This window comes from Labrus bergylta, chromosome 16, assembly GCF_963930695.1.
Source record: "Labrus bergylta chromosome 16, fLabBer1.1, whole genome shotgun sequence".
Taxonomy (NCBI): domain Eukaryota; kingdom Metazoa; phylum Chordata; class Actinopteri; order Labriformes; family Labridae; genus Labrus; species Labrus bergylta.
The window spans coordinates 10,427,057-10,453,386 of record NC_089210.1 but is presented as its reverse complement, the minus strand read 5'-3'; the positions used below and the strand labels follow the sequence as shown (position 1 = coordinate 10,453,386).

Below are 26,330 nucleotides of genomic sequence, written 5' to 3'. Positions count from 1 at the left end.
AACTAGACATAAAGCCATGTGAGCTCTTAATCACTTCATTGACTCTTTTGAAGAAAGTTACTGCTGAGAGAGAAAAAAATCAGACAAATAGAAAGTACTGATAAGTATCCCATTTTTGCTTTTTTTTTTTTTCCTCTTGGAGTGCCTAACAAAGCAGCTTACCCCGTCGCCTTCAGTGAAGGAAGAAGGGAACCACAATAAGAGAAACCCTGTGTTTTTTTTTTTTTTTAAAGTCAAGCTTTTCCCGGCTGTTGGTCTTCCACAGCGCGCTGATTTCCACTCATATCATGAATTGATAGACAGCTGCTTATAACCATTTTAATGACATACATTTCACGGTTTAACATGAGGTCTCTCAGCATCACAACAGTCAGAATTTAACCCACATTATGGCGGTCGAGGGGGTGATCGTGGACAGATGTTTGTCTGTGAGAGCAGATTAGTTTGATCTGTGCAGGATGAGGTGGAGGCTTGGATCAGTAACGTCTGAGGGAAATGACCCTCAAGTGAGGACAATCGGTGGAACAGAGGTCCCGCTTATTCCTCTTTTAGCCCAATGATGCTTCCATTTTCTAAAAGGCAGCGTTTGTGTGTGTGTGTGTGTGTAGTTTTGGCTCTATTATGACATTAACTTAAATTAGACCCTATTATAGACACCAAAGTCATCCACGTGTCTCTTATTTGATGGTTTAAAATAATCTCACAAGCTATTGACTTACAAAAACAAACAAAACAAAGACCTTATTGTGCCACAATTTTCATCCCATCCCAAGTAATTATTAGCCCCACCGCCTTTTTTTCACAATAAAGGTCTTATTGTACACAATAAATCAGCCCAACAAAGACAGCATATTAAATCTCTGCACACAGTAACTCTCATCAAGGGCAGCTTTCAATTCTGTCGTTTTTTTTATTATTCTGGCTCCCTTGTGCAGTGAGCTTAAAGCGTTGTTGAAATGCAGTTTAATTAGATAATTGTGGCACAATAAAGCAAAATGAGATCATCTTAATATTGTGTCACAGTACCTGACCCTGAGAAAGAGATACTAAAGTGTGAGAAAACTATTTTTTGTTTTTCCTTTTTTTTTGGTCATCTGGACACTGACATCCCTCTTCCTGTCTGTGTTCAAAGCAAACAGTTAAAATCATCGGTCACAGGAAGAAAAAAAAAAAAAAAACATGGGCATGTTAAGCACACCGAATTTGAATTTAATTTGTTTTGAATGTTCATCAAACTGGAAATTTAATAAGAACACATACAATATGAATCAGTTTATTACTTAATTAATCCCTTTAGATGATATGAACCTGCTGTTATTGCATGACTGTCATCCCTGAATTCTAAAGGGCCTAATATAAAATTTATTGGTCATGTATTGTGATACTTTGTGCCTCGCTGATGTTCACCATTCTTTTTCAAATGAGCGACGGCGGAGAAATCATTCCGGTCATTAAAATGTGTAGAAGAACCAGATAAGGCAGCACTGTACAGAAGCAAAGATGTATTCATTAAAGTGAACAGTCAAAATGAGGAGGGCTTCAAAAGGCAGTATATAAGCAGGATGTAAACTTACATTATGGCCGATTAAAGATTATGATTTGCTATTACTTTAAAAACACCAAGACAGAGCTAACTGATAAGTGAACACACTAATTAGTAAGAAGAGTGAAGAGCTGTTTACCCCGAGCTTGTACTGATGTTTGTACTCTGCAGGGGGGAAAGTGCAGCTGTGCTCTGCGCTGACTGATGGAAAGCGGCTCAGCATCCGTACAACATGTTACTGTGTGTGATTACTTAGCAGAGAAACGGGAACAAATGAGCATTTAAAATAATGAGGAAATTATCCAATATGTTTGTTGTGCCTTCAGTGACCCGCATGCACAATGATAGTTAAACCTATAGGAGTTTCAAATGTTTCATTTGCCCATAAATTTACATGCTAATCTGCTTTGCTTGATTAAAGTCCATGGAGATGCTGATAAATCCATTATCCTAACATACATTCATTAGAGCTTCTCGAACATTTACATTATGATCATTATCCAAACTGCTCTCGGCCTGTGGTTATTGAAGTGGCTTTGTGTGTGTGTGTGTGTGTGTGTGTGTGTGTGTGTGAGTGTGTGTGTGTGTGTGTGTGCGTGTGTGCGTGTGTGCATGCACAGGAATTAACAATTTACTGCCTGTGATTACTTTACATTTTCTCGCACATTTCCATATTTTCATAATTCTCACTGATAGTTGAATTGTTTTTTGGTTAAAATGTGTACCGTTATTACTTTTAACTTTCTCTAATTGTAAATATTTATCGAATTCTTACCTTTTCGACACAACCTTGAAAGTCTGTGACTACATGCATTTGAATGCACAATTGCAAAGAACACCTTTGATTCTTGAACCTAAAATATCCAAATACATTAACATCAACAAACACATCATTTAATAGAAAAGTACTTCGGAAATCTGTATTTCAGATTTTCTTTCTTTTTAAAATGTATTTAAGTTATTTTCTTTATTAGATAGTTCCTCTGTATTTGCACGTATTTGACTACATGTCAGCATTTGAGATCTGAAATATTCCTAGTCTTTAAAAGTCAAACATGGCGATCACTTAAAAATGTATTTACAAGTTTTCATGTGTAAATGTAACATACTGCGCTTTACAATTGAAACATATGAAACAAAGAAATACAACTTTTATACAATAGCCTCATATTAATTGCCTATTTGGATGATCTGGCTATGAATTTCTTGTGTTATAATACATGATTTGTTCTTAAAAGAGATGAAAGTTTGTCTTTTAAAATTAAGATGTTGGTGAGGCCCAACTGTTCCGAACATTAAATTGTTGCTGGACAAAAACTCCCCTTGATGATGCATGCACTTTTCTTTACATCTCCTTTCTTCACATAATAACAACTCTCATGCATCTGCAGTGGTCCCCTGCAAAAGTCAGGGTCTGTCCCATGGTGGGCTCAGACCCCTGGTGTTCCTCCTGAGCCTGAGGGCCCTCCAGCTGGAGTGCTGTGTCCAAATAATGAGTCATTACTGTGAATAAGGAGCAACTCAGCTAACCCCCAACGCAGTGCTCCTCGTGTTCATGGTCTGTTTGTTTGATGGGACACTGCAGCTCCGTTCTGTGTGCATTATCATGCTGTTGCACGTGTGACTGTCTGTCTGTGAGTGTGTGTGCATCCAGAGGGATGAAAGCCAATGACTGAGGGGGATCCCTCCAGTGATGCTAAATGTAGCTCTCTGTTTAAATCAAGGTCGCGATGAGGAGAGTTCACCCACGAGGAACTTATCTTGTTGATCTTTGACCCTGCAATGTTCTGGTAGGGCTCTTAGCAATGCCAAGGGCTCAGACTTATCAGAATGGCTGATAGTTTGATGACCCATAATATTAAATTATGACCTTTTTTAGCTGGTGGCAGGAGAGCTATTGATCCTGAAAGTCATTCCTTTTCAAAGCTCATTATAGTGACACACTATATGTATCCTCATATATTCAAATGGAGAGAGTTTTCATGTACTTCCTTTTTTGACCATAGACCCAATTCTCGTGTGTATTTCAAATTTTTTTGTACGCAATATCATTTTAACCCCTTTGTTGTTCATCCTTTGAAACAGACAGTAACAAAAAGACTTTGTGCTGCATGTGCGCGGTGCTATTTGCAAGGGTGACTCACCTCTGTCACGTAACAAACAGGGTCAGCTTCCTACCCCTTACTGCCCAACTATAGCTCCAACAGACACAAATCGGTTGAGAAAGCAGAATGAATGCCAGGTAATATGTGCTGAGGTAGGAGGATTATTAAACCCAGGCATCTGTGCGTCCTGGCTGGAGTGTCTCTCATAGTCAGGAGGAGAGTGACAGTTGGTGAAGAAGACCAACTACCTTAAAAAGGATCAAGACACAAATACATCCCTCACATCTTGTGAATGTGAGGTGAGGTTTGACAAACATTCAGAGTGGTTCAATAAGTTTGTGAAATCTTCAGGGCCAATAATAAAAAAAAGCTCAGCTCTGTCAGAATTAGGCTGAAGAAAGTTCTTCAGTTCTTGATAGACTGGTAGTGACAATATTGCTTGAGTAGAGCGTTATAGAGCGGCAGGTAAGAACACACTATTCCCCTGTGGATACATAACACTGTTTATTTGATAAATATGATTTGAAAAATCAATAGTCTTTCACTGAGATATCAAAAATGACTGCTAAACTCCTAACACATTTAAGTCTCTCAAAATCTTTTTTTTTTTTGAAAGTCAGAATGCAGTTTGAAGACATTTATAAAAAAATAGGTTATCTGGAACATTTACCAGTGAGGCAGCCACAAATAATAATAATAATAACCTTGGGTCAAAGATTTCACTCAGATGTAACTGAACTGGACAGAACTTCATATGAAAAAGGGGTTGAAGTATAGGCAGGAAATTCCGCCCCTGAGTAAAGTGCATGCATATCCACAAACATTATACTGTTACGGACCGCAGTCAGAAATCAAACAAATGGTTCATAAATAAAGCATCTAATAGATGCAAAGGAGGAATGGTTCAAATGGGAGACATGTGACAGAGAAGGCAATACTTACATGGTTGGAATCTGAATGAACTCACTCCCTGATTAAATGAGCTGCTGCTAGACACAACAACATTTTGCATAGTCCTCAAATAAAAACTGTATGACTTACTATTTGAATGCCTATAATAACTGTGACCCAACATCACAACTATAGGAGGAAGTATTGTTTTACAGCAGATAATAAAGAAGAGATATAAAAGCAAACACTGTGAAATAAGTATACATTTTTGCACCAGAACATTATTCAGCATAACGCCTTACCATCACATTAAAGCTGTTTAACCTTTGCAGTCAGCTGTTTGTCTGTGACTGAATCTGGATATTATTATCTAAAGGACAACTCTCCTGCACCGTTAGTGTTACATAAAAAGAAGGAACTGATGTCATGCTGGAAAAGTCAGACAGAGCTCGACCATGGAAGGACACTGCTATGACTCTGTTTGCTTGTGGCAACCTCTTGCTCGGCTCCGGACATTTGCTGCTTACTCATACATGTCGGTCGCAGACGCTCGCAGTTTGCACTCTCGCGAAGACTTCACCGCCTAGACTGATTTCAAGATTCATCACAGTTCAGGGCCTCTTGCTGGATGTCCCTTATACATACACAGAGGATTCCTGATATCTACCTCCTGTGTTTCAAGCATGCCCTTATATGGTCAGGGTGATCAATATGACACATGTTTAATGGCAAGCCCTCTTCAAAAACATTCCCACCCTCTCAGCTCCTACTGGAGACACAAAGCAGAGGGCTGGGAGGACTATTCCTCCGCCGCTTGGGCTAAATGTTTTCTTCCTGCTGTAGTTCCAGCTAAGCTTTCAACCTGCTTGGTAAGGATATCAGCCTGGAAGCCCTTTAAACCCCAAACTAAGCTAGTATTCATGGTTGGATGTTCCCCTCAGTCTAGCTCACAATTAGCCATGCACTTGCGTGGCTTTGAAAAGAGCGGAAAGTTCTGTGGAGGTGTCGTACTCATCTCCAAAAGCCACCCTGCGGGACAGAAGGGTTTGGGTTCAGCTTCACTGCCTGAGATAATGTGGGTCTGCTGTCTGACTCCCCGCTCCAATGGTGTGTGCTTGGCCACCTGCTGATTTTGCTGGTTTTGATGGACTGCCTAGAGCCCAGACCTAACCTAGATTGGGCAATGTGTCCCTCTTCTAAACTCTGCTCAGATACACCCACACACACACATACTGTATATATATATATTTATATATTTAAGCATAGCACAGCACAGCACAATGCCGTTTACCTCCCAACCAGAACAAACCAGTCAAGTTAATACAATCCTGAAAACTGCACCTCTCACAGAAGAAGGCTCACTAAGAGGATTTATTTCTTCAAAAAGAGATAGGCTGTTAAATAAAGTGTGTGTGTGTGTGTGTGTGTGTGTGTGTGTGTGTGTGTGTGCGTGTGTGTGTGTGTGTGTGTGTGTGTGTGTGTGTGTGTGTATTTGATGATAGCACATTCCCCATTTGGATTATTTCGCCTCCTTCTCAGTGCTGCTTGATGGTATTTTTTAATACCGATATCCTCTTTCCTCTCCGTTTGGTCTTCTAATTCCATAAAAAGCCCCAAACTTGACAGCCACCTCACTTAGGCACTCCGAATTCAGCTTTTTGTATTTGTTCTGCAAAAACCACGAGTGTACATTAAGGGAATATTGATCGCCTGAGCTCCGAATGGAACACTTACTCTAATTAAGGCAACTATCATGACGACTATTTTCACATTTTGTCGCTGAATTTGTAGAACTAATACATTTTTTTGCAGGTGCAAAGTCTGACAAGAAATATCTGCACAAATTCTACTACTTCCTTTGATCACATTTTCAAATGAGCATTAATTGTAAGCTGTTTTCTTTCTTTTTTTCTCCCTCTTGTTCTCCGCTTTCCCCTACTCCTATACTTTCTGCAGAGTCTGTGAGCAGGTGAGAGAGGGACACTGTCTGCCCCACTGTCCAGCGACACCATGAGCTGGAGCTTCCTCACGCGGCTGCTGGAGGAGATCCACAACCACTCCACCTTCGTGGGGAAGCTGTGGCTCACCGTGCTCATCGTCTTCCGCATCGTTCTTACCGCTGTCGGGGGAGAGTCCATCTACTACGATGAACAGAGCAAGTTTGTCTGCAACTCGGGCCAACCAGGCTGCGAGAATGTCTGCTACGACGCCTTTGCCCCTCTATCTCACGTTCGCTTCTGGGTCTTCCAGATTATCCTAGTGGCGATGCCTTCTCTCATGTACATGGGCTACGCTGTCCAAAAGATTGCACGAATAGATGAATCCAAAGGAGGAGCTGGTGCTGCTGCGGTTAGAACAGCAGGAGGAGGAGGATACACACACAGAAAGCCCCGGAAAATCTGCTTTGGAGCTCGGCAGCACCGGGGTATCGAGGAGACTGAGGAGGATCAGGAGGATGATCCCATGATCTATGAGGTGCCAGAAATTGAGCCTCCCAAGAGACCGCGGGATCCACTGCAACCCACACCCAGACCAAAAATCCGGCATGATGGACGCAGGCGCATCCAAGATGAGGGTCTGATGCGGGTCTATGTTTTGCAGCTGGTGACTCGTACAGTGCTAGAAGCTGGCTTCCTTGCAGGCCAGTATTTGCTGTATGGGTTTCGAGTGAAGCCTGTGTTTGTGTGCTCGGGGAAACCTTGTCCCCACAGCGTTGACTGCTTTGTGTCGCGACCCACAGAGAAGACAATCTTCCTGCGCATTATGTATGGTGTCACTGTCCTCTGTCTCACACTCAACGTTTGGGAGATGCTTCATTTAGGGATCGGTACAATCTGTGACATTCTTCGCCGTCGGCGCTGCCCTCCTCAGGAGGATGAGTACCAGCTGGGCTTGTTGGGCACTAATGGTGGTGTGGAGGGCTCAGTAGGGGGGACGGGACCAGAGGCTGGATCTGAGGGAGGTGTTGGAGGAGATGGAGCTGCTGATTACGTGGGATACCCCTTCTCATGGAACACCCCGTCGGCTCCTCCTGGCTACAACATTGTGGTAAAGCCAGAGCAGATGCCCTACACGGACCTAAGCAATGCTAAGATGGCGTGCAAGCAGAACCGTGCAAACATTGCCCAAGAGGAACAGCAACAATTTGGTAGCAATGAGGATAACTTTCCCACTGGAGGCGAGGCCCGGGTGGCTTTGAACAAAGACATGATCCAGCAAGCTCATGAGCAACTGGAGGCGGCCATCCAGGCCTACAGTCAGCAGCATCGAGCAGAGGAGCAGCTCGGGGACAACCAAGATGACAAGCCTCAAAGTAACATTATCCAGGCCCAACCTCAGCCGCAGCCTCAGCCTCAGAAAGAGCGCAAGCATAGATTTAAACATGGGAAAGGAGGCAGCAGCGGAGGAGGAAGCAGCAGCAATAGCAGCAGCAAGTCAGGAGAGGGAAAGCCCTCTGTATGGATTTAATCCTTGAAAAAGTGACATTTATTTAAACCATGTATATTAGAGATTGGATGACGGGTTGTTGCAATCTTCCTTGGATTTTTAAACACCACAGTGTCTTAGAGTATCAATTTGTTACATGCAAGCTGGAGAAGATGTGTGCAAAACAAAAAAGTTGTGTAAAAAAAAAAAAAAAAAAAAAGTGATATTGCAGCTGACAATTTGTGTTGTCTGGGCTATCACTGTCCAACTTAAAACATCACATCAACACAAACTGAAATAGGCGACAGTCTGTCCGTTTACATTTCTTGTTCTCCGCGAGTCCATGAGCAAATTATTGACCTCTGTTGTCTTCTCGTTGATCCTTTCTTTGGGATTTGACCTTTAAAGAATTACTGAATGATAGTGAGTTTTGTTGCCGATCAGATTGATTCCAGGTTTGGCTTAGCTCATCTACTGGTTGTTCATCTGCAAAGACATTGCCTACGTCAGTACATTGGCATCCTGATTCTTGGGACTTCAAAGTAAGAGGAAGTGTTGTTGTAACACAAAGGCTAAAGGTACAACTTCTTACTGTGATATTGCTATAAAGGAGAGTCATGCCAACATAAATGCAATAAAATGAAACACAACTTAGTGGCAGCGCCTGAAGCAGTGACTTTATAATGAAGGGATTATGTCAACTTCCTAAAGGCTGTGTCTTGTCATGATCTGTTTCCTCTTCATTGTCCGTCACAGTTCTATGTAACTGTGATTTTGTATTTGACAGTGTGTTTGTGTATGTTTTCTATGTTTTTATAAGTATGCAACAACAACTTCGGTTCAGACATCAATGCATACAGAAGGTGACTTTTTAAACAGTCTACATCTGAAAATTCCTGATAGTTTTTTTTTTTTTTTTTTTACAAGGTGCATTAGTGAAGAAGTTTTTATACCTTACTTTTCAACCTCTTTCTGGCTCTTCATGGCTATTGACTAAAGCGGCTCAGCACCCTGCTTGTGTCCCATCTTCATTGTAGTTGACTGCCCCCTGGTGGTACATTTTACAGGGCTTCCTTTAATTGGGAGTCGATTCTGGTTGCTACTTGTTTCCAGCAACACTCTAACCAGCTGTAGTGTGTCTTTTCTATTGACAGGCCTTGTGTGGGTTAAGTCTTCCCAGCACTACACCTTCAGTGTACAATGCACAAGGGTGCGATTACACCACGTTGTAACAGGAAAGCTTCAAAGCCATTTCTATAATAACTCGAGACCAAACACTGTTTGTGCAATGTGTCTGTGCCAAGATCTTATGCAGGGCTGCTGTGAAGCCTGCTTGTTTGTAGCTTTGGAATACTGTGGCCATGCTACTCCAGTTATGGAAAAAAAAAAATGCCTACAAGAGACCAACCCTTTTTTTAAATCCACTTTTTTTGTATTAAATGTGTGTGTTGCTTTTTTGAATTGGTTTTAAAATATCAAACTTGAAATTTCAGTTCATTTTTACGTTCAAACAAGTGTTTTATATGGAAACATTTTTTTGTAAAATAAAGGAAAAGTAAACAAGTTCTTTTTAAAAGTGACTTTGCTGTATGGATAATTATTCTAAGTGTTTTTAATTGCCTTCCAAATGTAAAAAATGTGAAATATGACAAAGTATATTTTTATAATATGTCGGATATAGTGACTGAAATGAAAAAAAGCCAGACTTGTCCTTGTATGTTACAGTATCAGTATTTAATGTCTGTATTCCAACTGTTTGGGCTGTGTTTTTAATAAACAGTTTTACTCCTTTCCCATCATTGTTATACGATTGCTCGAAAAGCTGTGTGTGGAGACAAACTGGCTGAAGGAATCAAATGGGGAAAAAGACAGGAAGTGCCATATTAGTCAAACCATTCCCAGCTTTTCTTTTTTCTCAACAAGCTGCTGCAAAACTCCTCACTAACCCATTCAAACCTGGAAAATTCAGATGTGAAAAGCTGAAAGTATTTGGATTTGGATTCATAAAGTCTTTCTCATGTATCATAGCAGCCATTTGCCTCTGAGATCATGTTTAATGTGGAAAGCTAATATGCTGTTTTGTCGTACTGTTGTGTTCCAGGTTGTAAATTTAGGGAATCTGACAAATCATTAGACATGTTTGTAGAATTACATTGTATTGGTTTGCTCATCTCTGGGCTCAGCTGCTGTTCATCAAGCCAGGCAGCTAAAACAGACAGTCATAAATTTCAAAAAGGTCTTCTGTTAGCTGATGTCTGAACCAGTGATGGAGACAGTCTGGCTGCAGTCGCTGCCTTGTCAGCAGTAAGCCACAGGTGATTTACTGAGAGTTTTCCTGTCTGCGTTAGGCTCACCCCTTGAGCCCAAAATCAGCTCTCATTAAATTCTTCCACTGTGAGTAAAGTTTTTTTTTTTAACTAGAGTAGAAAAGAGAAAGAAACAAAAGGGAGTTTAAATGAAAAACAGACCGCTGGGGATGCTTCACAGTTAAAGCCAGCTGGGGCCACTAGAGGGCAATTTTCTGTTAAAGGAGGGAGCACTTCAGAGAACGAGGAGGGGGCGTTTTGATGATGGGCCACAGGGACACTCAAAGAACTCATCTGCTCATAGTATAACTGGCAGCTTGGCAATGCGTTTCCAAAACTTTCCTCGGTTATGATGCTCAGACTTGTCTGTTTATGGTGAAAGTAAGGAATTCATTGAGTTATCCGGGTCAGAAGAGATTCCCTGTGGCATAGTTATATATTTGTGTAGGTCGGGTTTCTTACTTCGATAAATGGCTTGGAAAATTTGTGTGGGAAGAAAGTGTACTAACCAGACAGACAAAAGGCTTCTGGGACTACTTTCATTTGGGACTATTCGTCTCTGCATATTGTTGCATTCCTGTGAAAGCTTCTCTCCAAAATGCCATTAGGGCTTTCAAAAAAAAAGAAAAAAAAAAGGGAAAAGGGTCAAACCGAGTGGAAAAAGTTCCCTGTTGATTATGTTGTGTACATACTTTGCAAGAGAACAGATTTCTGTTGATTCTTTGAGGGGGCCGTGCAGAAATTCAGCCTTTTCATTGATATATTGAGAAAGAAAAATATACAAATACCATAAAATCGCCTGAAATTGAGGTATGTTGCACTTGGCAGCAACAGTACACCATCTGTAGTGTTTCTTTCCCTTTAGAGAGGAGACACACTTTGGACTAAAAGCCATCATACACCGTATGAAGGAAATATGAGTTATCTCCCAGAATGACAGAGGAAGTCTTTATGGGTCAATCAATCAGGGATACCACAATTACCACTTTCAGCATTCATTTGTCTTTGCTAAATAATGTCAGTTTTCACGGGAAAGACTGAAATTAAGCCCTGCTGTTTCCCTATATGTTTCTTGTGGTCAACCGTGTGGGATGTGACAAAAAAAACAAAAACAATGGTATTACCAGTACAAACTCTGATTCATAGATGCATTTGTGTGTTTGTGTGTTTTTCAATGCCTTTTGTAAAATGCACATTTCTCTCAGTGCCATTCTGATATCCCCTGGCAAAGATTTGTTTCATATATAGTTGATTTGCATGTTAAAAGACATATTTTCCTACAAAAATAAATCAGAAATGCATATTGAAGGATGTCTCTGCATCTTCTGTCTGTAGCAAAAAAAAAAAAAAAAGAAAGTCAGGAAATAAAAGACTTCCCACTCTTGAAAAGTTTAGTATTGTTCTTCTCTTGTTGTCAGCATACGATCTGCGTTTGATTTTGATTGGTGGAGATCAGGGGGTCTCTGCAGTCCTATCAGGAGAATTACAGTCACAGGGGCTGATGTTGTGTCACAGGAAAACCGACGAGATGCCACCTCCGCTCACGTCAGGCGTGTCGTTTTGTTTGTCACTGGTGGTTCACTCAGTGACAGTTGAACTTCAGCTTTGTGACGAGAGAACAAATGAGTCTGTGAGGCATTCAGTGACATTAATGCATGACAGGCTTAATGTTAGTTCCAATTAGCCTCTAAATTAAATTGTCCTTGGTAAAACAATCACTTCAATCCCTCCTCATTGAACAAACAGAAATGTTCAGATTGCATTCAGTGCCTGCAAGGTGTAAGATCTCTGTTTTTTTTTACCCTCTTTATGTCTGTTGTCATTAGCAAGTTGAGAGCCAAACTGCCTGGAGAACCCACATCAGAAAATGGAAATGGAGAGTATGTTTTTATGATTTTCTGTCCCCAGAGAGACTAGCCAGTGGGAATGAGCAGAGTGCTGCAGCTGGATTAACAAGGGGGACGCTGCTGATATGAGTGGAATCCCATGAGCAATGTCTGGAATGGCAACTTGTGGCAGTGGGCTATTTTCTCTATAAAAAGAAACAAACAATTAATATTCTTAATGGCCTCATTAGATGGATGCACTGAGGTCACACAGATGTAATTTTTGAGACATTTAACACATGCTACAATTATGATTCTAGGGACAGCAAAAAGAGTAGGACAAAAAAAAAAAAGGTCCATTACTTTCAAGGCTTCTCTGGTTTTTCCCTAACAGCATTACTGAGATGTTTGAATGCTGGTCCATATCCAACAGTGGGATGTTCTTCAGCAGGACATGAAGGAGAGAATTAGAGAAGTGGACAGTGCCTTCATGTAAAAGGTCACATTCAAATGCCATAGGAGTCTAAATAGTACAGCTGCATACAGCTTTCATCAGGTTACAGATTTTTGTAAAAGAAAACGATCAAAACGATTTATTGGAAACGATCTCAATAAATCAGTGGGTCATACGTTGTCTTTTTCCTGAAACAAACAGAGAACAAACTGTGCCCCAAAACTGGCCAAATGCTGTTAGTAAGTAGAAATACTGCATTCTAAGGACAAATCTTGGCAGGTTTTAGGCACTTAAAGGCCCAAGGACTCTAAATCATGCAAACTGAGTTCTGGGGAAAGTATTTTACCACTTGGAAAGACAAATTCATCTCCAGCCAGTGAAACAACCAAAAGATGTTTTTCTGAGAAATATTTATTCCTCAATTCACATTCCCTCTCGCCTCGTGTTATTCACCGAAGTGGAAACAAAAACCACAGACAATGTACTTTTTTTTTTTTTCTACAGTTGGCTCATAGAGTCGTCAAGTTTGGTCATCTACAGCTTTTACATTACTTCTCTGGATGACAATTTTTTTTTTTTTTAAATCACTGGCAACACTTTCAAAATGTCAGCATGAAGGGAAATACACATGGTTGCAAAATATTAACACAGTAATATTAAAAAGTCTTGATTCAGATGCAAAAAGCTTATCCAAAGTTATACTTTTCACCCAAAGTGCACAAATGACAATCGCTACCATTAAAGTCACTGATTTAGCATTCATATTTCAAAATACTTGTTTCCATTGGTACCAGCATGTAGAAGTTCACACTCTTTTAGATAGCACCTTTCTTTGCCTGGTTTCTGATGACACAACAGGAAGCACATCGTAAAATTGCTCACCCTAGCAACCTTTATATACAGTATCAGTGTCACTATTCTGTTTCTTTCTATGGCGTCTGCCCCCATGATGGTTTATATGCTACAGAGACACGACCCCTTCAGGCCCTCTGAGATCTGCTGCTTTTTAAAATCAAGCCTCATCAGTGTTGTTGAGCAGAAACAGAGTGCAGAAACTTTCACAATCAGTACCAGCCTCTTCTTTCACAAACAATCACGTGAAAGAAGTGTGTGAAGACCAAACATTTACCCTCAACAATTTTCTTGTGTGTGTGTGTATATATATATATATATATATATATATGTTGATGTGGTGAAATAGATGATTTAAAAGATTCATCACATTCTGGTGTGCTGCTTTTTAAGTCAGACAATCTTCATGTATGAGAGGTATTTGATTTTCTTCAAATTACATTCAGTTTGTTTTAAAGGTCCCATATTATGCTTTTTCTGGTTTTATATGCTCTTTAGTTGTGTTTTCCAAGTGTCCTGTGCATGTTTAGGAACATCTATATGCAAAAATTCAAAGTCCGTGGAAACGCGGCTTCTCCTACGTCCTCCTGTTAGCTGTAGCATTAGCTGCATGTAACACTTGGTTCTAGCCCCCCTCAAAAAAAAATTGTCAGTGTGAAGTCTTGTCAGTGTGAGATCACTGATCTAAGCCCATTGGCTCGTTGTGGCAAGCCCAGCAGCTCATGTTGCACGGCCATTAACTTCTGTAGCACGCCCACAATATGCCGTGGCCTGCGGTAGCACAGTAGTGCTAAGGTGCTAATGTTTTTGCTCCCTTCGGAGCCAAAGTGGCTGCATTCCCAATATGGTAAAAGGGGCGGGACATTTCCGAACCGTGCTGAGCGACTGACCAATTAAGGCAGAGCGGACAGGCAGACCAATCAGATCCGACTTGGCACACGTGGGGACTCTGAACGTGGGCACTTCAGAGCCTTAGAGAGAGAGTCAGAAGCGAGCCGGTGCATGGAGCGGCAGTACATGAAAACAGACACTTTTTTCTAACTTTAGCTATTGTGAACGTACTTTAGTAGGTACATAGATTAAATATTTGAACCCCAAAAAGGGCCTAATATGACCTCTTTAAAAGCTTCTGTGGTTGGTTATATGACTTTCCATCATTAACAGGTTAATATAAGGCACTACACTGTAGACCTGGGCATCACAAAGGAGTTCCTTTGGAGCGGAAACACACATGGTAATAAATGCAGTCCGTTTTAGATCCAGCGTTTTTTCAGTCTTGGATTTTCTGCATCATTCCAGATGTTTCAGTTGCTGTTCAGCTAACTTGGCATCACCAGCCAATCATTGTGTCCATTAATTTAAAATAATATGAAAGACTGCACGAGTGATTTACTTTACCCTGATGGTACAAAGAAGGCACTTTGCTTCTGTTCCGTCAGCAGTCCATTAGTCTACTTTTTTCCTTGTTGACAATCTCCCAGATGAAGCTTGAGAACCCCCTCACTGTGCAACCGCAACAAGAGCTCAAACTCAGCTGGCATGGAGTGGATTCTTTTTTTACTTTCTCTGTTATCATAATAGTGGTGCATTATGTTGTAGAATCCATAGGGGTGACTACTGAAGGGCCAGAACCCATACAGATGCACATTTTCGCAGACCTCCAAAGCTATGCTAGCCATAATTAGCCCGGTGCTCAGCCGCACTGATCGCAAGCCTTGTGCGCGCCAGAAGGCAGTCAGTCTTTGGAGGTACTCAGGGTTAAAGTAGACGGGCCTCATGGGGCTTCCAAAGTCCTCAATACTGTAGGTGGCCCGCAGACATACAGCAGTGTTTTGGCGAAAGGAGAAGGTGGGAAGGAGTAGCAGGGAGTTGCCGTAAATATGCAGACTTTCCACAAACGGACGACGACGCTTCATCAGAGACCCATACCTGGAGACAAAACAGCAGCTATACATCAACAAGACAAAAGAACTCTGTAATGACATTGAAGTGAAATCCAGCCTCTTGCTCACTTCTCCATGAGGATGCTTGGGTTCGCTGTCACGAGGTCCGTTTTGACACCGACATGCTTCTCATAACCATTTCCCAAAGGAGGAAGGTTGCACCTGAAGCAGCAAGAAAAAAAAAAAGTCAGAGATCTTTTTTGTGGAACTTCAACATAAATGATTTTTGATACTGTAAGTTGACGTTGTCACCACAGTGGACACCTTTCCTCACCTCATGACAAACTGAGCTGAATCAATTCTCTCTCCACAGCTGCTGTCAGTCAGGATTCCTCCGTTCCCGACAACAGCACACGTGTCCCATGTTTTATTTGAGAAAGGATGCTCCTGGAATTTGTAATCAATGGTTATGTGTTACCACACAATGATAATTATACTGATGGTATAATACAGTAGATCAAAATTACTGCTGGATCTCATTTGCAAATGTTTCCCTCTTGGAATTTCCCTGCAGCAGACGCCCCTAAAAGAGGCTGCCAGCTGAAATATGGGTGCCCCCTGGAAGTCTTCAGGTTTTCATTTCCAACATCTACTTGGGCTTGAAACATTTTTTTGATGAATAAATTCAGCAGTATATCACTTTGTTGTGAAGCATACTGGCAGCTTTAAACTTGCTGATGACACAGTTGTTAATTTGTGTTGTGAAAACATGCTGCAAGCGGTTACGGGAACATTTCCTAACATTTGGATTGAAAAGCAAAATCCCCACTTCCAATTTAGTTGTGGAAAGAGTTGAGTTACAAATACCTCATACATTTTCACTTCATTTAAAAATACATTAGTGTATTATTTTGTGTAAGAAAATCAGATGGAGTCATGTAGATTCATAGTTAAATTATTGTTCTAAAGTCTGCTCGGTTGTCAACCTGTTTCCAGTTGCAGCATAACAAAGTACACATTGTTTGATTTTGTTTCAGCAACTAGCAATAATAAACTGGATCCCTCAATTTTTTTTATACAACACGAGCACAACAACATCCAGCGTGTCCAGAGCCATGCACCGAGGCGAGTAAGAAAGCTTAAGTTAAGAGCTGATTAGTGTCACTTCCACCAGTTGCAACAGTTAGCCACGCGGCTAGCGAGCAGATTTCCACTTAAGGGGCAGAGCTGCTCATGGCAGTGGGGTTGCTCAGGTGTTGCTGTGTGCAGAAAAACGTATAAATTGCAAGCAGTAGTTAATATTTGCATGTGTGAAATAATATAATTATCTCACAATTGTAGTTTATCACTCAGGACTTTTGATGTAAATGAAACCCATATGTATGGGTACTCTGTTCCAAACACAACTTTCTAACTATACGGTTCAGGTTTGTCAAACTGCTTGTATTTTTATTGTTATTATTAGTCTCTTTTTGTCTTTATTTTTGTGTAAATATTACTTGTGTACACATGCTGAGAGTATGCCAAATTGTTTTTTGCGTTTCATTAAATTAACGTGGAATCTTTTAGTCAGACATTACAGGAACAATCACAATGCCAAACAAGTAGCAGATATTGTCGATGTGTTGGTTGTATTCATGAGTGACCAAACAAAATACCTTTGTAAAGGTGTTGAAAACCTCCAGAGACACCTGGAGGCTCCTCTTCTTTTCCCCATCATAAACGAGATTGGATAACACCGGAGTGTTGGCCTGGGTAATGATGGCTTTGTCAAAACCATTGCAGTTGCTGTTCAGCTGAGATCTGGGGAACCACAAGGACTTCATTAAACCATGTACCAAGAGACTGAGGTTTTGATGTTCCCTCAAATGTTCTGTCGTTTTTTTAAAGGAGCAAATCAACGTCATGCTTGTTTCGAGTAGAGTCCTCTCTGTTTTACCAACACTTACATGATTTTAATGTGTGTTATATTTAGACCAGGTGTTTAACATTTACATGGAAGTTGCTCAACTTGAGTACACATTTATTTTCACTTCTCTTTCCCACTTCTTCAGCTGTTCTTCTTTCTGTGCATGGAAAGAGGAAACTATTCTGATCCTGCACATATTCTGATTTTGTTCAAACATTCAATGTTTACAGTTTAAGGTCATGAATCACATTTATTTTCCAAGGACAGGCTTAATAGGATGACTTCCAGTTTCAGCTATTTGTGACAATCAGGCGAGGGCACTCTGACTCATCTATTCCGAGCTTGTCCTAGAGTAAAACATTCAGAGACTAAAGTCTTTTTTAGCCATTCAAATGATTTGGTAATAGCTTTACCTTGATACCTCTTCTCTCTTTACTTAACCAGTTAGTAAAGTTACATATAGTAAAAGCCCAAGCTGGGATTTTAGAAGACTGTACATCTAGCTCCCCTCTTTCTCATAGGAATTGACAAACTCTCATTCTGTGGAGGAACATTTGATGGTCCTTATTTGAGCCATGTTGTAGATTTTGGGCTCCTTTTTATATCACAATGCAAATGGTCTCAGCTGTAACCAAGTTGTGTTTGTTGATCTGCACAGGCAGACTCAGGTTTTCTGAGGGGCATGGATAAAAATAAGTAGAAAAAAATAATAATAAAAAAAAAGGCACCAGCTGCATGCTGTTGGGCACCAAAACCCAAAAGTTGTGTTGCATTTTTTTTTTTTTGGAACAGGCCCAAACACTGGTAATGGTTTAAATAGTTCTATTACGTAATTCATGTTTCATACTGTTTAACCTTTTAATCACATTTGGCCATCTCATTAGGCACTGTGTTAGGTTTTATTGGTCGTGAGAGCTTCCCACTGGGCTTTTTTTGACCTCCTTTACCACCCAGCATCATGTAACTTAAAAGTATGTAATTCTTAACTATTGAATACTTATTGTAAATGTCTGTAGAGCACAGCAGCTATGGGGACTGGAGATGTAGCATACCATGCTCATTTCATTTCCCAAATTTTATTTTTATTTTTTCCCCTTAAAGTTCAAAACCAAGACAATCATCGTCTTTTTTACCTGAATTTTTTACATTTGTCCTCCTGCTTCGTCCAGGGTTGAGAGTAACCCTGCATTACTTTTTTGATGATATTCCTGTGGGGAAAAAAAACAAAAAACATACAAACTAAGATACACATACACAACCAGGTGAGTAATCCCTGGCAGTAATCTGATGGCAGTCATGAACAAAAAAAAAAAAAAAAAAGGTCATATTAGGAGAAACAGTGGTTGCGCTCACTTGCAGCCTTTGCAGAGGTCAGAGGTCTTGGGGGCGCTTTTCTTCTGAGGGGCTGGTAAGCGCTGGTCCACATTGCTGTTGAACAAACAAAAGAAAAAGAAAAAAAAAAAAAAGGACAGATGTGTTGATTCAGAAGCCAGGGACAAATCAGATAATGTAATCAGGGGCGTGACACAACATTCTGGACCCTGCATATAGACTATGCCATGAACCACTCCCCACATTTACAGCTATTAATAGTTACTTTGTGGACAGACCCTCCTCACAAAGATAGCCAACAGAAAGAAAATCTATACACCCCTAAAACCCAAAAGCTCACACAGGCCAACATGTTAGCGTTATAACTTGTTTTCATCACTTGAGAACAAAAAAAACGTTTTTAATGTGCTTTGTTCAAAACATACAGAAGACATAATAAAGTCAGCATTTAACAAAAAGAGTTGATGCGATTCTGTAGAAATGTCAAACTCCCAACAAACGCCAAAGCGAACGGAGTACAAGCCTCATGAATTCAAGTGTTCAGTAACTGTCAGCTTCATAACACCATGAATGAACAACCAGTATACAAACTCTTGAGCAGAGACCTTTGCTACGTAGCTACATGTCAAATGCAGAAATCTCTCTCTCTCGTGTGTAGAAAGAAAGCGGTGTTGCTTCACAGCGATCATCATCGTCTGTTCCCGATTTCAACTCACTAAAAAAATAATCTGTTTGGTCTACTTCCTACAAAACCCACGGCCACATGAACGATTGAGATTGACTGCTAAAGTGTTTCCAGCTAAATACCCTGTCACGCAGCCTAATTGGGGAAATTGCGTCACTTCCAATAAGTGGCATTACCACGGCATCATCGTAACACTGAAAAATAAAGTGTATTAGGCTATTCTGTGGCGGCATTGTTCTATTTATTTATTTTTGTTACAATGTAGGCCTACTTGATCGAGTGATGTTTCAGCAGCTTCATTTGACAATCTTCTTTCGTTTTATCACACACACACACACACACACACACGTGGTGCTTAATTGGATATTGGAGGAGAAGGAAGAAAAAAAAGGATTCAAAGGCTACTTGCATTTTAGTAGTAGGTTATGGAGTAGACTAGGAGCAGAAAACAATTAAAACAACATATCAGCGTTGTGGTTTAGCAGTCTACCTTTAAACGTTTAAGTGTTGGTGTGAGTGTGCATGTAGCAAAGGGAAATGACATTTTCACACTTACTTGTCGAGTAAGTACCAGACGGCAGAGGTCAGCAGGCTCCCCAAACACAGGAGCGTTATCACCAGAGAGAAGAGTGACTTGAGCTGTCCCCTCATACCTCTCTCTCCCCTCCGGTCTAACGTCACCTCGCCAGCCCTCCTTCACCTCCCGTCTCGAACCCAGCCGTTATCTGCCCTCTGTCACCTTGACTTTGTCTTTCTCTGGTTTCCTCCCTCCTTTTCTTTTGTGTCAAAAGTTTTCCTCGTGGGCTTTCATAAGTTTGCTTTTTTAGCCGACCTCACTCCCACCACACCACACCACACACCTTCTCCTCTTCCTCCGCTAACTCCTGTCTGTCTGTCTGTCTGTCTGTCTGTCAGTGTGTCGACTTCAGCTCAAGAAGCACCTTTCACACATAACGGAAGTCCTCAAAGTTTCCTTACATTGTCCGGATGGGGTGCATGTGTCAAGGGGATAAGGGCAGAATCTGTTCACCCCGACTTTAGGCGGACTTTCCCCCCCCGGTGAAGCGTCCGGTGAAGTCGGGGTGAGAGGATGTGTGGAGGAAGCTTGCAGGTAACTTTTCTGACGGTTTTTGCCGAGTGGGCGGGGTTATGACGTCGTTCACGTTGAGCAGGAGTTTCTGCTGAGTTTCTCTACCAACCTCTTCACTCAGTTTTCTTGGTTTTTTTTTTTTTGCTCTCCTGTTCAGACAAGTCATCTACTCGTCTAGTGCTCTTCTTTCCTTTCTCTCTTCCTGCTTATGTCCCGGCCAGCTGCTGTCCCACTTTTGTTCTTCAATCCTTGTCTTGTCTCTCTCTTCTCGGTGTCGCCTTCTTTTTTCACTCAGATGTCCACACAGCAAAAATACTACTTTTTCACTGAAAGTCCTAAAAGCTACAGCTCCTTCTCTTCTTTCTCCGCCCCCGCCTGTCCGGAGCCCCAGCCTTTTTTTTTTCCCCCTGTTATTTGCCCTCCCTCCCCCCGCCTATCCTCCGCCCACACCCCTTAAACCCCTCTCCCCTTTGCAAAGTAACATGAGTGCCCAGTACTGAATTAGCCCACAGTTTGCCTCTTGACTAGTGTGTGTGTGTGTGTGCGTGTGTTTTGAGAAACAAGTTCAAAACCAATGAGGGGAAGGGCAGAGACTTCCCAACCAATCAGAGTGACTCCCCAAACTGTGCAGCACATGCACAAGCTGCTTGTACTCCAGTGTCACAGTTTGCCAGCTCTGTCAACTCCTGTAAGTATCCTCTTACAATAAAAGTGAGAGAGTTTTAGAGATGGGAGAGGGTAGGCGGTGTTCTTGGGGCCCAGGGAAGGGAAATCTGCTTCTACAGGGTATAACCAGTAAGGCATAAATAAGAAAAAGGGGGGGGGGTAGACAGAAAGACAATAAGCAGTCATAGAGCCACAACTCATCTGCAGTTCTTCTTTCACTTTATGTGGTTATTACATGTAAAATATAATGGCCATGTGGGTTTCATTTCACAGTAAAAAAAAAAAAAAAAAACGCCCACAAACAGAAAACCACACCCCATCCTACTGCATTTACCCCTCATGATTTGAGTTTCCAGTGGAAAACTCCACGCTGAGCTCTTTGCAATGAAGTAATTATGGCTAGTATAGCTAGATGCTGAGTAAGCTGAGCTCTGCAACACAGCAGCCCCCCCACCCCCACCCCCCACCCCCCAACCGCCCCATGTGCACAAATCCAAAACAAAGGAGCTCTTGGAAAGTTTTGATTTTGGCAGACGTCAGGGTTTGCCCCCAAGGAAACCTGTTGGGGTTGTTTGAGGCTGCTTTGCTGTGGCCAGACGCAGACGTGGGCAAAATCAATACAGTAGGTTGTGCAAGTAATAAAACCAGGCTTAAACGTCCGATAGAGTAAAAGAGGGCCGTTAGGAAAATAAAATCTCACTTAACCTGGTTTTTACCTCAAGCCGACTTTCATGCATTGGTTCATTGACCTATAAGTGGATCTGTAGAGTGCAATGAGCAGCTCGGCTTTGCAAAGAGAATGTGTGCTATGAAATAAACGATAGTTCAAGTTTATTCGCCATTATGTAAAAGCAGTGTTCCCTAAATAACTGTGCCATCTGGGTTTTGCATATTTTCTGATCTCTGACCTTTTCTAAGAGAGATCCTTCCTCTGATGCTATCCCTGAGATTTTGCCCAGTTTTTCCCTCAAAGGTTTTTTAGGGGAACATCAGGGGTCCGAGGATAACGGTCAAGGGATATGCACTGAGGCGGATTTATGAATAAATTAGGGCAAAAGAATATATCTGACTTACTTTCTAGAGTGGAAACAACAGGCAAACCACGCTCCTTTGTTTTCCCCCGGATGTGTCATGATCACACGATGGATTAAAAAAAAAAAAAAAAAAAAACTCAACCCCCCGAGAGCCATGCCTCTGTGAGAAAATATACCCATGTCTGACCTTTCATCATGAGACACTAGCAGGAATGTTGAGACATACACATGGAAGAAAAACAGTGCTCTCAAAGATTGGGAACTCTGTAATTATAACATGGCTGTGAAATGGAGCCACTGCCCAGCAATAACTGCAGTGTATCATCGAGGAAGTACAGAGACACACACCTGGCTCTCCTGGAGCTCTGTTAGATCAAATATCCAGACCTCCAGACTCGTGTGGTTTCAGACTTACACACTCATTGTCTTTTTAAATAAATGTCATTGCCATAGCTACATAACAGCTGAAAAAGTGTTTTTTTTTTTTCAACATGATGTTCATATTCTCCGGGCAGAGTTCTCAGTATTGTGTAGCTCTTGGATGTCCTTCGTCTCTTTTACCCAGCATGCATGAATCACTTCACACATATAATCTCACTCATGGATGACTATGTAACTAGGAACTATCTTTTTATGACGTTATTCAGAGAGGGGAAGAGTCAAAGCAAAAATGACACATTTATTCTGCAGTTATTTTCCATACCAGGGAGGATAAGAGGATGTCTGTGTGTCTGAAGTTGCTGTACTGTTCTTATTTGTTTGCAGTGTTCTGAGGAAGTGCGTGTGTGCGAGTGTGTGTTTCCCAGCTGACCTTCCACAGATGCTCTTGACAGGAAGCCTGAACACAGCATGCTTCAGGGTGGCATGCAATAAAGGAGGAGGAGATGAGAACTTCCTCTTTAGGAGCCCATGTGACATCACCTCAAGGCAGACGGACTGACAAAAAGTCTCATTGTTAACCAAACAGCACCTAAGAAAACCGCCCTCCCCCTCGAAGACTTGTATCTTTAGCAGACATGAACCGTCCATGAAGTGCACACACGAGAGACAGGATGTGAAAGCAGGTCGGCTTTCACGTCAGTGTTGGGTGGTTCCCCTGAACGCACCCTGAGCTTGCAGTCAGACTTCTTTTTTTGTATGTTGTAGTTTTTTCATGCAAATCATGACAAAAAGAGCAGATACAGACAGGAAACACGTCCTGTTAAAGTCAATCTATGTTTCTTAATAAAGTAATATAACCTCTGTTTCTGACTGTGTTTTCTGACATGTTGACTTTCAGTAAGGCCTGATAGTAAGCTCCTATCATGATTTTAGCATGGTTCGATAGAGCTGTTGCTTACTGACGATATGAATCACAGACAAAATGTACTAATTTGACTATCTGTAACAGTGCAAACAGATGAGGTAAGATGATACAAAGTTTATATGTGGATATCTTTTTCAGCCTGCAAGAGGCTGAGGAATAAAAATAGCTCACGTCTGGAAATAGATTATGATGCAGCAACAGCTTGAGCAAATTGATGTGGCTTTTCCAAAATAATCAAGGCATCAAGAATGCAAATCATACGGAAAAAAGCAATAGAGATTCACCATTCCCGCGGTGATGTCTCCTCATCACACGAGAACACAGTCCAAAAAAATGTAGCTTTCGTAGGTAAAACGGTTCCATGACCTCCATGTTAATACATATATTTCTTGTCATATGTTCAAATAACAACACACAACTAACTTATTTCTCTTTTATTACTCTTCCTGTAATCAGCTTCATGTTGGATAACTTTATCTTTCCTTTGAATTATTTTCAAATAATGTAAAACCTTGATATCAACGGCCAAACTACGATCGGTGCCCATTTTCATGGTTTCTCTACTTGGGGTTGTGGATCAAGGGAGCCATAGCGGTATGTGTCAAGGATTTGTTTTCATACTTTATTCAAGTTTTCATTTTGTCTCTTGCTGTTTCTTGTTTCTTGTTAATGATTGCACACTCTGACCTCTTCAGGCCCATAAAATTACAGACAATTTGCAAAATAGGGAAACATTCACTTGGAGCTGAGATGATTGGCCATTTTGTAAGATGACAATAAACTCTGCTTGTGCTTCCGATGTGGGAATATTTGATGTGTTTTTTTTTTTGTTTTTTTTTGCAGCTATGTATCTTCATTCAAAAACTAAAAACAGACAACTGAAATAAAGTGACCAAAACATTCAAGATGATAATAATTACAAGCTCCATTCCCACCAATATTCTTCAGCCTCTTTAAATCCATAACCATGTGTTGATCAACCCATGACCACAGATGAGGCTTAACCCCTTAACCTTAAGACATTATATGTGACTCCGACTGTGTTGTGCATTTTTAACGGCCCCTCATTAGCACATCTGATGAGGCTTGGCTGAAAGCTTCTTGGTCTCAGGAGATCTGTAATCTGGGACCTTTGAGTCACCTGATGGAGTCATTTTAGAAAGACTTTCTCCAGCTATGGACCCTGATACTGCCATCTTCACCCTCTACATACAACACCTGCAGTGGCTGTGACAGGCGAACAGCTCCACAGCGAGGTGTGATGGAAGAAGTGGGCCGGGTGAGGGCAGTGATTCAGTCAGGTGGTTTAAGAGCGGCTGATCCTGATGCATTCCACAGCTGCTTATCATGAGGCCTGGTGCCCCGGTGCCTGTCTGAACTCTTACTACCTTGCAGGTCTCACAGGCAACAAACACAACCGAAACTGAAAAATGACGTCAACACACAAGCACAAACCTGCAGACGACACTCATTTATATTGTTTGAACACACTCACTCAGGGGGCTCATGCATAATTTACACATCCTGCAGAGTCTTTAATGGACATGACAGACCCTTGTATTACCAATTTATCCCTAATGTTCTGACTTCAGGGGATCATTGTTGAACATGTGTCATGCACTAACAAAATTATTATGGCTTTTTTTCTACTTTTTTCAGTCTAAAAAAAAAAGCCTTCATATGCTTTTAAATTTCCCCTGAAGATCAATACGGTTTAGTTTTATCTTAAGCTACGTAAAACATGTTTATGTATTTGTTTGATATATATTTGTCATCAATCTGAATCTACAAAGTCATGAAAGTTATCCAATGGATGTAGTGCAGTTATTTTATTCTGAAGGAAAGAGAAAGATGTAAAAAATAATTTTAAAAAATGGAAGAACTAAAGTAAACTGTACTCATGAAATCTGATGCCCTGCTAAAAACAAAGGTGGAGAAATGTGCTGCTCCATATCACACGTTTCTTTTGTTTTCAATTATTACAATGCTTCTTAAAGATTTATTTTTTGGGCTTTCTGTGCCTTTACTGGAGAGATAGGACAGTGGATAGAGATAGAAATCAGGGACCTTAATGTACGTCACACTTTAATCAATTCAATAAAGTAGGAGCTGTTTGTGCATATAAGAGGGATAAATGCACAAGATTTGTTTAAAAAAAAATCTGGTTTATGATTATCTGGTCTCAACAGGACCAGGAAACTGTTTAGTATAAGATGTCAATGTGACCTCAAATAATTCACTTTTACCGAATGATCCATTTTGAGCCTTTGTTTTTTTTTCCAATATCTCACTTTAGCTACAACCACTAGATGGCATCAAACCTTTCCAGACACAGATCTTCGACACAGATTTAATATTTCAATTTAGCAAAAAAAAAAAAAAAAAACAGGAGGACATATCTGATCTGATCAGTTAAAACTTGGCTCCGGACAAGAGTCACATGAGGTTATCACAGGGTCCAGATAAAGCATCCATAGAAGGATTTAATGTCTTTAGAGAGCAGGAAATCAAACTAATCAGAAACTGGCTTCAAATCATAGAGCTGAAAAAAGGTAGCCTTCAAATCAAATATTACATTACAAATCACACAACAAACTAAATATATTGAATTTCAGCTAAAAAAACAAAAAAAAAAACATCTTTAGTATTCTGTTAAAGAATATGTTGAACTTAAATATCTATGGAAACCTGACATCATGTAGAAAAATATGCACTAACTTCATTCTGATTTAGTGTTTCTACATTTAAAGACAAATCCACCACCAGAACTCTCTGACTGTCACTGACAATAGTTATTCTTTCTGAAGACGCCTGCCCTGTTTTTGTCTTCATGCTGGATTGATTGTTTTTTGCTGTGTTTTACTTTTTGCCATGTTATCTTCTGTTTGTCTGGTTTTTTTTTAAGTATCTGAAGAAAAGGCTTTAAAGACTGCGTTACAGTCCACCTTGAGTCTCATAGTGCATGATTCCAAGTCTTAAACTGTGTAGAACTACAAAACACACAACTTAAGGCAGATTGTGA

At 40.8% G+C, this 26,330-nt stretch overlaps 2 protein-coding genes across 4 annotated transcripts in view; one reads left to right on the top strand and one right to left on the bottom strand.

Annotated features, from left to right (window-relative positions):
• The window catches only part of gjc1 (gap junction protein gamma 1), a 39,556-nt gene extending 29,799 nt beyond the window's left edge, over window positions 1-9,757 (top strand). For all 3 annotated transcript variants that reach the window (XM_020632607.3, XM_065964336.1, XM_065964337.1), the window contains one exon: window positions 6,496-9,757. In XM_020632607.3, coding sequence (XP_020488263.2) covers window positions 6,550-8,007 — 1,458 coding nt within the window. In that variant the 5' untranslated portion in view covers window positions 6,496-6,549 and the 3' untranslated portion in view covers window positions 8,008-9,757. The remainder of the gene's footprint in view (window positions 1-6,495) is intronic.
• A 2,918-nt stretch (window positions 9,758-12,675) lies between these two features.
• Window positions 12,676-20,698, bottom strand: st8sia6 (ST8 alpha-N-acetyl-neuraminide alpha-2,8-sialyltransferase 6). The gene is made up of 7 exons (XM_020632609.3): window positions 19,769-20,698; window positions 18,549-18,623; window positions 18,329-18,403; window positions 16,945-17,089; window positions 15,621-15,733; window positions 15,416-15,508; window positions 12,676-15,332 (listed from the first exon to the last, which is right to left on the bottom strand). The coding sequence occupies exons 1-7, from the start codon at window positions 19,861-19,863 to the stop codon at window positions 14,855-14,857; spliced, it is 1,074 nt and encodes a 357-aa protein (XP_020488265.1). The 5' UTR covers window positions 19,864-20,698; the 3' UTR covers window positions 12,676-14,854.
• Between the last annotated feature and the right edge of the window lie 5,632 nt (window positions 20,699-26,330).

Excerpts from the sequence above, each read along its gene's own strand:
- st8sia6 (XM_020632609.3), bottom strand. The coding sequence starts at position 19,863 with ATGAGGGGACAGCTCAAGTCACTCTTCTCTCTGGTGATAACGCTCCTG. Across the intron at positions 18,624-19,768 it reads GTCTGGTACTTACTCGACAA|CAATGTGGACCAGCGCTTAC; the intron begins GTAAGTGTGAAA and ends TTTGTTCAACAG. Across the intron at positions 17,090-18,328 it reads GACAAATGTAAAAAATTCAG|ATCTCAGCTGAACAGCAACT; the intron begins GTAAAAAAGACG and ends GTGGTTCCCCAG.